Source organism: Oncorhynchus mykiss, chromosome 3 (genome assembly GCF_057628025.1).
Source record: "Oncorhynchus mykiss isolate SJ-2025 chromosome 3, ASM5762802v1, whole genome shotgun sequence".
Lineage (NCBI taxonomy): Eukaryota > Metazoa > Chordata > Actinopteri > Salmoniformes > Salmonidae > Oncorhynchus > Oncorhynchus mykiss.
This window is the reverse complement of record NC_143024.1, coordinates 50,470,020-50,482,721: the sequence shown is the minus strand read 5'-3', so window position 1 is coordinate 50,482,721 and position 12,702 is coordinate 50,470,020. Positions and strand designations below refer to the sequence as shown.

General features: G+C 42.6%; 1 protein-coding gene across 49 annotated transcripts in view; it reads right to left on the bottom strand.

The window, feature by feature from the left end:
• Positions 1–1,298: 1,298 nt before the first annotated feature.
• Positions 1,299–12,702, bottom strand: part of LOC110519946 (LIM domain only protein 7) — a 124,713-nt gene continuing 113,309 nt past the window's right edge. For 15 of the 49 annotated variants that reach the window (XM_090229416.1, XM_090229415.1, XM_090229420.1 and 12 more), the window contains 12 exons: positions 11,802–11,827; positions 11,062–11,169; positions 10,292–10,384; positions 9,839–10,206; positions 8,577–8,633; positions 6,420–6,469; positions 5,905–6,078; positions 5,328–5,523; positions 4,444–4,794; positions 2,976–3,084; positions 2,358–2,460; positions 1,299–1,926 (listed from right to left, as the gene is read on the bottom strand). In XM_090229416.1, coding sequence (XP_090085542.1) covers positions 1,904–1,926; positions 2,358–2,460; positions 2,976–3,084; positions 4,444–4,794; positions 5,328–5,523; positions 5,905–6,078; positions 6,420–6,469; positions 8,577–8,633; positions 9,839–10,206; positions 10,292–10,384; positions 11,062–11,169; positions 11,802–11,827 — 1,658 coding nt within the window. In that variant the 3' untranslated portion in view covers positions 1,299–1,903. The remainder of the gene's footprint in view (positions 1,927–2,357; positions 2,461–2,975; positions 3,085–4,443; positions 4,795–5,327; positions 5,524–5,904; positions 6,079–6,419; positions 6,470–8,576; positions 8,634–9,838; positions 10,207–10,291; positions 10,385–11,061; positions 11,170–11,801; positions 11,828–12,702) is intronic. The other 34 variants (XM_090229463.1, XM_090229436.1, XM_090229435.1 and 31 more) reach the window with 7 other exon arrangements.

Sequence of the window (12,702 nt, the reverse complement as noted above, 5' to 3'; positions counted from 1 at the left end):
TACATTGTACGATTTCTCTTAAATTACGATAGATAAATGGCTGGTTCTTTTTCCTGACAGCGTACGTTCATGTAGCGCTCTCTTCAAATTATAGCTCTATTTTTTTTTTCACCTTAAATCCCAAAATTTTGGCCTTAACTGAAAAATCGTTGGGCCTCATCGCCATCTTGTTTCCATTAGTTCAAAACCTATGCTTACCGAGTTTCGTCTTTGAAGTCTTTTCCATTTAGGAGAAATGGCCATGTCGTAATTGGTGATGTTTTGTACATTTGCCATAAGATTCCATTCGCCATCTGGTGGAATTTACCGGGACAGCGGAAAAATGACCAACATTGTTATAAAACGGAAACCAAATGTCAGAGAGACTTCGTTCGATGACTTCCCGGAAGATCTGGCCCCGGTGCACGGCCCGCCGCCGTCGGCAAATTTTTGAAACATTTGCGGATGTCTAGTAAGCGACCGTACATTTCCAATATGGAGATTCTCATCGATCATACAGCAAATGCCGAAAAGTGACCTTCAGGTATGTAAATTAATCACGTACCTTTGAAGATCTTCATATGGTTGCAGTCACAAGAGTCCCAGGTACACAATAAACATTTGTTTTGTTCCATAAAGTCCCTCTTTTTATCCCAAAAACCCAGTTTTGTTGGAGCGTTTTGTTCAGTAATCCACTGGCTCAAAGGCTGGCTCAAATTTGGCTCAAATCCACTGGCTCAAAACATGCAGACATATACTTCCTAATAGTACCGGTAAAGTTCGTCGAAACATGTCAAACGATGTTTAAAATTAATCCTCAGGTTGTCAATTGTCTAAATAATCGATAATATTTCAACCGGACAATAGCGTATTCAATAGAAAGGAAAAACAACGAAGGGGCACACTCGGTCATGCGCAAAACCAGCTTGATTATACAGTCCACTGAGAGAAAGGTCTCATTCTTCTTCATTTTTCAGAAAACAAGCCTGAAACAATGTCTTCAGACTGTTGACATCTGGTGGAAGCCATATGAACTGCAATCTGGGTTCTAAAACCCATTAGATACTCTATAGGCATTCAATTGAAAATACCCACTTCCTGGATGGATTTTCCTCCGGTTTTCGCCTGCCATATCAGTTCTGTTATACTCACAGACATTATTTTAACAGTTTTTGAAACTTTAGAGTGTTTTCTATTCAAATCTATCAATTATTTGCATATCCTAGCTTCTGGGCCTGAGTAGCAGGCAGTTTTCTTTGGGCATGCTTCTCATCCAGACGTGAAAATACTGCCCCCAAGCCATAAGAAGTTGATAAATATATTTTCAATACATTTTATTTAAATAATCTCCCCCCCCATAACAAACCAAAAAGGCACATCGATAAAAATAAAGAGTCAACAACAAACCTCAGTCATCAACAAACTTGTTGTAACCAAAATATTTGTAGGTGAAAAGGAGAATAAATTCAGCCTAACATGAAAACTCTTACATCTCTGAAGTATGAAGTAATCAGGATCAATAATCTCATGAACAAGACCAAAATCAATTTCCAGTATTGTTTCGTTAGGGTTGCAAAATTCCCAAAGCTCTCCACCAGTGATTTCTGATATTTGGGAAAGTTTTCAGAATTTTCCAACCCTATTTTCAGCTAAAAGTCTAAAACTTGCAGGCGCATGCACATCCCTACTACTTTATACAAGCAACTGGTAAAAATAATACGTTGATATCAACATTTTCACTTTTTTTGGTCAATCTCACCCTCTCAAGTGTACAGTAGAAATAAAGAATAAGATAGTTGTTAATTGAAGAATCAGGGCTTTTTGTCAAATCACAAAACCACATTAATACATCTGAAGTTACAGCTGGTTGCAGTGTTCATGGGTTGTTGTCAAGTAGTCCTTTATCTACTCTAGTACAGCGTTGTCACATGGACGTTGGCTGTCCAGCTAGAGGGGAAAGAAGATAGAGGTTATAACACGATACTATTCGATAACACAACAACACAGCATATCACTAAATGACATGGCACCACTCAACATAATATAACTGACATGACACAACACAGACAATAGTAACAGGAGCCCTGTTACTATTGGCGATACCGGTCAGGTATGACTATGGAGTTTTTATAAATGGTGACAGGTAGCCTCCCTGAGCTGAACATTTTGAAATGATGTGCCCTTGAGCAAGGCACTTAACCCTAATTGCTCCAGGGGTGCTGAACAATGGTGACCCCACTCTCAAGCGGAGTTGGGATATGCAAAAACATATTTCCAATTTACACATGTACATGTAAGCACCCACCAAATTACTATTATTCAGCTTTGATTCTAGTTGGCTCACTTTTCAGCTGGTACCCAGCTAAAGTCATACTCACTTTTGAATCGCATGTAGCAGGAGTTACAGTAGAGCTGTCGGTTACGTATTCTGACCTCAGCTCCGGCCTCCGATCCTCCTAGGTCAGACTTACAGTCGATACACTGGAGGATTGAAGGATTGATTAGTGAGGTTTGGCACAAATACAGTCAGATTTCCTGAAATGCTCATAACCATGAAAACAATGTCCCAAACTGTTTGCCATTCTTGCAGCAAGTCATAGATCTTCGGGAATTTGGAAGAGCTGTATTTTTCAATTAACAAGCGAATGGAAACATTACTCCAGTCATGTTACACTGGAAACCTTAATTAAATGGTATTGATTGTCCACATTGGAAAAGTCATCAACTATCCATCTTTACAACCCAGTGGGACTTTGGACTTCTGTTTCCTTGGTTTTGTGTGTACGGTTATAAAGGATCAGACCAGATTGTGATCCATTCATGCTGGTTAGGTTAGTAGAACATTAATCAGGATCAAGTTGTCCATATTAGTACAGTCTCATTCCGTGGATACGGTTAGTACTGAGAGGATCAGTTAGGTTTAGTCTTTGCTATGGACCAATCATGACCTCAATCTCCAGGTCAGGTAGGTCCGGTCTTGAACTTTGAACTCTCACCTTGAAACAGGTCAAATGATAGCAGAGTCCCAGGGACTCGATGATCATGGCGGCTCCCTTGCCCAGCACCGTGTCACAGAACGTACAGATTTTCTTGCCACTCACTGACCTGAGATTACAGAATGCAGAACCATAACTTTACTGGAGAACACAGACACACAGACTGGAGAATCGAGAATATACATGCCCTCCCACGCACCATCAACCACACTGGATAACTGAGAATACACACACATTCCTATCCAAACAAAAATACTTTCATAATTGTTCACCTCCCTGACCAAGGCCCTTCTCCCCTGATTGCTCAATTTACCACAGGTAGACTCCAATAAAGTTGTAGAAACATCTCAAGCATGATCAATGGAAACATGATCCACCTGAGCTCAATTTTGAGTCACTTAGCCTACTCGAACAGAGAGGAATGTTATTTATGTTAGCTAGCTGGCTATCCAACACTGAAACTCTTCCAAGTCGAGATAAGCTTTTGGTTGTATTAATTTATTACCATTGTGGGCCGCCTGTGTAAATGCTAAATTGCTTGCTGTACCCTGACCTGTGTGATTGTAGTGGATTTACTAATGAGTTAGTTCTAGTAGCTATGTTGACTATGACGTTAGCTAATATGGTTGACAACGATGTAGGCTGTGTGTAGTGGTTAGCGGTTATGGTATGAAGGTTTAGCTTGGAGAGGTCAAGACAGCTGTTGTGTTGTGCACTGTCCACAAGCGAAGGGAAAAGGTAAACGTTGATGAGAGAAGGAATTATACAACGAGAAAAGTGATAGTGCTGTTTGTATGTGGCTGCTATGAAAGTGAACTGTGTGTGTGGTGATCAGTTGTGTATTTATTCCGTCAATTCTGTTGAAAAAAAGTTTCTTAATTGGAAGCAAAGGAAATGGGGATAGACCTACCTGAATTTGTCCAATAGAAACTCTTGGAATGTTTTGCAACTGTTTGGACTAATGATTACAAACTAGATCAACTAGATGTAGGCAAGAGTGTGTAAGGCGGTATTGAATGTGTCACTATCACCTTGTTTACTCCAATTTGTCTCTCGACATGTGCACCTACCTGATACACTTTCTTTCGTAGGCTAGGTTGTAGCAACCTCATGATGGGTATAGGGAAAATATGAGTGTCATGTAGTTGCCTAAACCTATCAATGTTACATTGAGCTGGGTGAATGGAATATGAATGACAGTCATTCAATATGCTGTAATATAAATAAATAAAAAAGAAACCGTGGTTCACGTTTGTGGTGAACACAAACGCCTAAGCACCGACATTTTGATGCATGTCAGCATTTGTTACTTTGAGCAAGGGCTTTTGGTGTTACCCTTAACCCCAGATCGAGAATCTGACTTTTAGCTCAGATATATGACATTGTATCAGGGTTTGGGAGCAAATCTACCGACTCAGTTCTTTGGCAAGCAGCAGTGTGCCACGTGACTGGACGTTGGATGTTTTACCTGCTGCGTTGCTGTGAGCATGGGCGTGACTCGGGTTCGGGGCCAAGAGAAGGGGTGGGGGATGGCGAGGGTGAGCGCAGGGACCAGAAAGATAGGTTACACCCCCTGGCCTCTCTGAGGGAGCTCATGGAGAGGGAGGAGGGCAGGGTGGCTAAGCCAGGACGACTTCCGACCCCGCTGCCATAGCCACCACCACCGTAGGCAACACCACTATAGGAGGATGTAGTTTTGAGGCCAGAAAGGGCTAAATGAGGCCGGCTGTAGTTGGGGATGGACGAGGTGCTTCCTGGTGTCCATGACGAGCGCCAGGAAGAACGGGGCGCGGTGTCCAGGTTGTCCAGAGACTCGCCTCTGAAAAGTTGAACAGATTACCGGATGTTAGTGGATGTTAGCGGGTTAGCGTAAGCACCCAAATAGCCTGGATACCACTGGCCATTATGTTTCTGATTTAGCCAACTCTTTTGATAACTGCAACAGAAAAGAGACTGGCATCCAGGCTAGAGCCCAAAATGTTAAAGTCACTAAAAACAGTTACTTCTACTAAAATAGTTGTTGTAAATTATGTGTTAACATGTTACACACACTCATTCAAGCTAGCATTATACAGCATTAAACCCCTGGTGACCCAATCTAGGCAGTTTAGTGTGCTGTCCATGTTGGAACAGAGTAGTCACAAATCCATGGAAGGCGTTACTTGGAGTTGGTGTCAGAGTCATGTGGAGCTGTCCTAATATGGACGCCCATGTGAGTCCCAGGTAGAGTACCTTCTAATAGGGCCATTGAGGCTGGCTTAACCCCTATCCATCATTCAACACACACATTGTACTGTACTGATCCACTTCCCCCATGCCAGCGGAGCCCCAGTCAAGCCCCAGGAAGAGTACCTCCTGATGGGGCTGGCAGTGGGGTCCTTGCTGTTGGTGGTGCTGGTGGAGCGTTGGCGGATCCAGCTGTTGTCTGTGGCTAGGTTGGTCTTCTTCTTCATCTCCTGAAGGATCTGCTGCCTCTCCAGCTCCGCCTGGGGTACGCTCTGCTGGCCCTTCCTCCCCAATTCTTCGCCCATCCCACAGCTGCTAGTCACTGTGGGCCAATGAGAGAGAAGAGGGAATCAGAAAATAAAGATGAGTCAATGGGGGAGGAGAGGGTGTCAGGGGATAGACATGAGAGCCAATCAGATTGGATGGAAGTCCAGAAATAGACTGTAGACCAGTGATTAATCCAGGAAACACCAATAAGACCAGTGATTCATCATTGTGACAGAGCCACTGGAGAGGACAGATTCATTTTTTGTATTCAGCTTCAGTGACCAATAGGACATGATCAAGACATATTATAAAATGTATATATTAATTCATGCTAAACGCGATTGATCGGCTGAGCTGGTTGGTTGACTGGGTCCTGCATTGATTAGACAGGAGTGGTCAGGAGCGGTCGAGGAACGGTCGAGGTTGTGAACCACACCTCTTTCTGGCTCTCTGTATCTCATGGCGTTTAGGATGTTTCTCCTCTCCAACTCCAGTTCTGACGCAGCCCGGAGACTCTGGGCCTTTTTGTCTGTTTTACGTCTCAACTCCTCCTCCAGTAACCTCTGGGCCATGCCCCCAGAGCTGCCGTACCAGCCTGGGCACACACTCACTGACATACAGTTACTTACACACACACACACACACACACACACACACACACACACACACACACACACACACACACACACACACACACACACACACACACACACACACACACACACACACACACACACACACACACACACACACACACACACACACACACACACACACACACACACACACACACACACACACACACACACACACACACACACACACACACACACACACACACCTCCCCTTGCTAATTTGAGCAGCTAAGTAATGGTTCAACTTCCACCGAAGGTCAATAAGGATGATCTACTATTGATGAATACATGAGGACATTAGTAAATCCCCACTGACCTTTAGTTTTCTCCACGTTGTCCAGCTCTGGAGTAGATTTCGACTTTGCCCTGCCAATCACAACAAAACACATTTAGGGGCTGATAATTAAGAAAATTCATTATCTCTCAAATCAATGTACACTGTAAAACACATTATTGATTTTACTAGTCTACGTGGTACCAAATGGTACCCTATTCCCTACAAAGTGTACTACTACATTTGATCAGGGCCCTTGGGGCTCTTTGTATTTTCAAATGCGTACAGTTCAATACATGGACACATACAGTACATGAGTGGCCTGCAATGGAAATAAGCCTTCCGGCTTTGTTGCATAATCTCTATGATACCACTTTTTTACTTTACAGTGCATTCGGAAAATATTCAGGCCCCTTGACTTTTTCCATTTTTTTTTGTTACGTTACAGCCTTATTCTAAAATGGATTAAATGTTATGTTTTCTCTCAACAATCTACACACAATACCCTATAATGACAAAGAAAAACAGGTTTTTAGAAACGTTTGCAAAAAAATTTGCACAACTAAATGTAACATTTACATAAGTATTCAGATCCTTTACTCAGTACTTTGTTGAAGCACCTTTGGCAGAGATTTCAGCCATGAGTCCTCTTTGATTGACGTGACAAGCTTGACACACTTGTATTTGAGGCGTTCTCCCATTCTTCTCTGCAGATCCTCTCAAAGCTCTGTCAGGTTGCTGGACAGCTATTTCCAGTCTCTCCAGAGATGTTCAATCGGGTTCAACTCTGGGCTCTGGCTGGGCCCCCCAAGGACATTCAGAGACTTGTCCCGAAGCCACTCCTGCATTGTCTTGGCTGTGTGCTTAGGGTCATTGTTCTGTTGGAAGGTGAGCCTTCAGTCCAGTCTGAGGTCCTGAGCAGGTTTTCATCAAGGATCTCTCTGTACTTTTCTCAGTTCATCTTTGCCTCGATCCCTGCCGCTGAAAAACATCCCCAGGGATGGTGCCAAGTTTCCTCCGGATGTGACATTGGTCGGAGAGTCTTTAGGAGCCTTTTGGCAAACTCCAAGCAGAAGGTCATGAGCCTTTTACTGAAGAGTGGCTTACATCTGGCCACTCTACCATGAATGCTTGATTGGTGGAGTGCTGCAGAGATGGTTGTCCTTCTGGAAGGATCTCCCATCTCCACAGAGAAATTCTAGAGCTCTGTCAGAGTGACCATCAGGTTCTTGGTCACCTTCCTGACCAAGGCCCTTCTCCCCCGATTGCTCAGCTTGGCCGGGCGGCCAGCTCTAGGAAGAGTCTTGGTGGTTCCAAACTTCTTCCATTTAAGAATGAAGGAGACCACTGTGTTCTTGGGGATCTTCAATGCTGCAGAAATGTTTTGGTACCCTTCCCCAGATCTGTGCCTTGACACAATCCTGTCGCAGAGCTCTACGGGCAATTCCTTTGACCTTATGGCTTGGTTTTTGCTCTGACATGCACTATTAACTGTGGGTCCTTATAAAGACAGGTGTGTGTCTTTCCAAATCATGTCCAATCAATTGAATTTTACACAGGTGGACTCCAATCAAGTTGTAGAAACATCTCAAGGATGATCAATGGAAACAGAATGCACCTGAGCTCAATTTCGAGTCTCATAGCAAAGGGTCTGAATACTTAAGTAAATAAGGTATTTCTGTTTTTTTTTGCACAAAAAAACATAAACCTGTTTTTGTTTTGTCATTATGGTGTATTATTGTGTGTAGATTGCTGCCGAGTTGTTATTATTTTTAATCCATTTTAGAATTAGGCTGTGATGTAATATTTTTGAGCCATTCGGGCTCTGGTCAACAGTAGTGCCCTGTATTGGGAATAGGGTCCCATTTGGGACATGGGCTGCGCTACACATTTAGTTATGTTGGTTAAGTATTGACTCTTATAACATAATGTATTAGTTATAGGCTGAGGCATGCTTTGCGTTTGCTAGTAACAGACCATAGATTTTATGAATGCAATTAAGTCATACTGTATGTTTGTCTGATTGCAACAGAGGCAAAGCCGTGGCCATTCTAATGCATACAGACACGCATGCACTCAGAAAACTGCAAACCCAGCCCATCTGGCACTCAAGGCAGACGTAAGCAAATACTCTGAGTATTTTAATTTATTTTTTAAGTATTTGATGTTTAGGTTGGACCTTGGCAGACACACACTGACCTGTCTGCTATGGATATCTCAGACTGGGCCTTGGCATAGCCATAGGAGTCCCCGACCCTGCCAGCAGTTTTGCGAAAGGGTTATGGGGTTACAGCAGTATAAAGATAATATAGACAGACCAGACCAGACCAGACCAGACCAGACAGACAGACAGAAACAGATGAACAGACAAGGACAGACAGGTCAAAACACATAGAGAGAAGACAAAACACAAGCAGACCAATAGAGGGGTTTAGAGGTTACAATACAATGTAAAGTAGACCTTAGAACAGGCAACAATTAATTATTAATTAACTAAATGGTAATGTATAATATACTGCAGTGGGTTTGGTGTTTACAATAAGCATTTGAAGATTTAGCACACACAAATCTTAAAGCCTTTAACATTATGTCTGTAACGACAAAAGCGCTACAGAAGATAGCTTGCTTCAGCAAGACCACTACTGTTATCCGTCATTCTTCTTTTTTATTAGTGTGCTTGCTTCAGCAAGACCACTACCATTATCCGTCATTCTTTTTTATTAGTGTGCTTGCTTCAGCAAGACCACTACTGTTATGCGTCATTCTTCTTTTTTATTAGTGTGCTTGCTATTTTTATTATCCATCAATTGAATTCTTTAACCTCTCTTCGCCCTTGCCATCCCCCAACACTCTTTATCTTTCCATCAACCCAACTATGGGTACTCAAGTACGGGTTTTCGGAAAGGCCCACTATTTAACTCATTCAACTTCTGTTCAGCTTGAACTCTACATTTGTCAATTTATCCTCCTCCCACTGCCAGAAAAAAATATATTTTTAGACTGCAGACAAATGATACGTACTTTTTCAAAATTAGGGGAGGGAACTGGGTAGGATGGGAAGGGAGAATTATGGAGGAAAAACAACATTATTGCAAATCTTTATCATTGTAAAAAGCATCACTGAAAAACTGGGGGGGAAAAAATACAAAATTCCGGTAATGTATACTGGAGCATCATCTATAAGTGACTTTGTTCGGCTACATAATCAATTTTAGATACTTTAGGATAATTTGGACATGATGTGCGAAAAATGCTAACATAGGTACAACGACTTGCATTAGATTAGTGCCACAAATGTTAAAATGTTAGCATTTGGAAACAGTGCCAGAGAAACTTAAACAAAGCATGGATTGCTGTTATACCTGGTCCATAGACTGCTTACAGGGTAAGGAAACCAATATGTAATTTTGTCATTTGGGTGAACTAAACCTTTAAAGAAAATAAATATTATTATTATTAACCATTGCTGCTGCTGCTCCTGCATTTTCTCTCTCTCCTTGTGTTGTTGTTCAGCAGCCTCCTGGCGCCCCTTCTCCCTCTGCCATCTCAGCTCCTCCTTTTCCCTCCGTCTCCTCTCCTCATCCTCCTGCTTCTCCCTCCTCTTCCTCTCCTCCTGAAGACGCAGCAGCTCTTGCTCCTTCTCCTCCTTCCTCCTCCCCTCCTCCCACTTTTGCCGCTCCTCCACTCTCCTCCTCTCTTCCTCCTCCTGTCTTCTCTGTGCTTCCTCCTCTACCCTCCTCCCCCTTTCGTCCTCCCAGGGCATGGTAGGCTGGCGGAGGGGGGAGAGGGGGCTGATACTCCTGCTGTCCGTCTCCAGGCCCCTCGGCTGCTGGGGAACAGACAGTAAAGGGTTCAAGCCAAAGTCCTGAGTTACAACCAGAAAATTACATTGCTAAAGTGATATGGTTCCTCACCTCTTGGTGGTGTCTTCCCCCTTCTGTCATAGCCTCTTGCTGGGCCCGACGCCACTCCTCCTCCAATTTCTCCTGGTCACGACGGTATTTCTCCTGATCACAAACACGCACACAGAGAGAGACAGGTTACTGTACTGTATGCACACACACACACAGAATTTATCAAGCACTTTGGTCGCAGGCCCAACCCCTTTTAATCACAATTTGATGTAAGAGGAAAATAGTCTCTCTTGTTAAACAATAGAAATAGAAAGTTCTAGTTTCATGGTAAAGACAAGGAAAGTGCTTCAACTCATTCAACAATTGACAGCCCTTAATATCCCGACAAAAAAATAATTTCCACATTTTAGTCTACCAAAACCCAAGTAAACGGCAATTGGAAGACAAGGATTAGATGAAGTCGACCTAACTCCTGAGAACGAAAACAATCCCAAAGTTTCACCTTCAACCGCTCAGCTCTACATTCCAGCTTCGTTCCCCAGAGTAGGTGAACCTTGTTAGATTTTCTGCCAAGCTTCTATGTCTCATTAAGAAATTAGGCCGTTTGACCTGCGGGGAATAGAGAGTGGAGGAATAACGAGCCTTGGCTTCTAGTCTACAGCTGCTCTGCAGGGGTCAGGCTGGAGACATTTTTATCTCTCTACCTCCATAAATAGACCTCGGGAGTAATTCACAATGTGCACACAGACACACTTCAAACAAACAAAACAAACAATCAAAAACACACACAACAATCAACCCCCCCCCCCCCCCCCCACACACACTGTTACCTGTAGCAGTCTCTCCTGCTCCTTCTGCCATTTCTCCTGCCTCCTGCGCTCCTCCTCCGGGTCACAGGACAAGCGGTTAGAGGAGGGAGCGATGGAGGCAACGGGCATCTGATGGAGGAGAGGAAGAGGAGAGTAGAGAAGAGACATTGCCATTATTCATTTATAGGAGAACAAATTTATCCTGCAAATAAACAAATTACTTTATTGTTTTTTCTTCATCTGATGTTTGAATATAAGTAATTCTTACAGTATCTTAATCACACTTAATCAACAAAGCTATTTGAGTCTCCCCAACCCTTATACATATTGTCATGCATATCACTTGTTTTTCATTTAAATGTTTATGTATTAACATGCTACCCATGTACAGCATTTCAGTGTCTATGACTAAGATGAAAAGTTCAAACTTGAGCTGTTAGTTATATTATTCCTCCAGTCAACCTTTTCAAAGTGAGCCACAGATGCTTCAGTTCACCATCCAATTTCAAAGATTGAGTTATTCTATGAACAATGTCAAAGGTTGGGACTAGCATTTTCAATCAAGGAGTTTAAGGGGGCTCAGGATCCTGCCCCTGGTGTGGTAGTTAAATAACCCATTACTATCCCACACAGTAAAGATGTCACTCACATTGATGGGTCAATGCATTGTAAAAACTTAAGAACATAAATACGTACTTGAGAGAAAAAAAAACAACCACTTGCTTGTAAACATTTTGTAAATATTAAATAGATTTGCTTACATCTGATTTTGCTGACTCTGATCCTCCTTGAAAAAGAATAACAATCATCAAATAAATCGATCTAATGTTAATAGTAGGTCCCAACATACTGTTGGTGTGTTACCAAAGTACATCACACTAACTAGATTCAACTTATTAACATCTCATCATTTCTGTTTTTTAATGGATATAACAACAAACATGCACAAGATGCAAAGAGTCAAAAAAAGTCAGTCACCAAAATGCATGTTGATGCATGCAAAAGCATTGGCTATTAGTAATAACACAAGAGCAAAAGCACAGCACAGCAAAGCATGCAAGGTTGAAAAGGAGGGGAGCCAATGTGTGACACCTGGACATCATACCAACATACTGTACCATTCACCTGACAGCATATGACACCCGAGTTAGCCTTGTGATGGCATTACTTTCTAGGCTTATGGCTTAGTGAATAGCCCAGAGCCATAGATATGCACTACATGACCAAAATTATGTGGACACCTGCTCGTAAAACATCTCATTCCAAAATCATGGGCATTAATATGGAGTTAGTCCCCCCTGCTGCTAAAACAGCCTCCACTCTTCTGGGAAGTCTTTCCAATAAATGGTGGAACGCTGCTGCAGGTACTTGCTTCCATTCAGTCACAAGAGCATTAGTGAGGTCGTGCACTGATGTTGGGTGATTAGGCCTGGCTCGCAGTCAGCGTTCCAATTCATCCTAAAGGTGTTCGATGGGTTTTTATTTATTTTAATTGTATTTATTTTTTTACATTTATTTAACTAGGCAAGTCAGTTAAGAACAAATTCTTATTTACAATGACAGCCTACCGGGGAACAGTGGGTTAACTGCCTTGTTCAGGGGCAGAACGACAGATTTTTACCTTGACAGTAACGGGGATTCAATCCAGCAACCTTTTGGTTA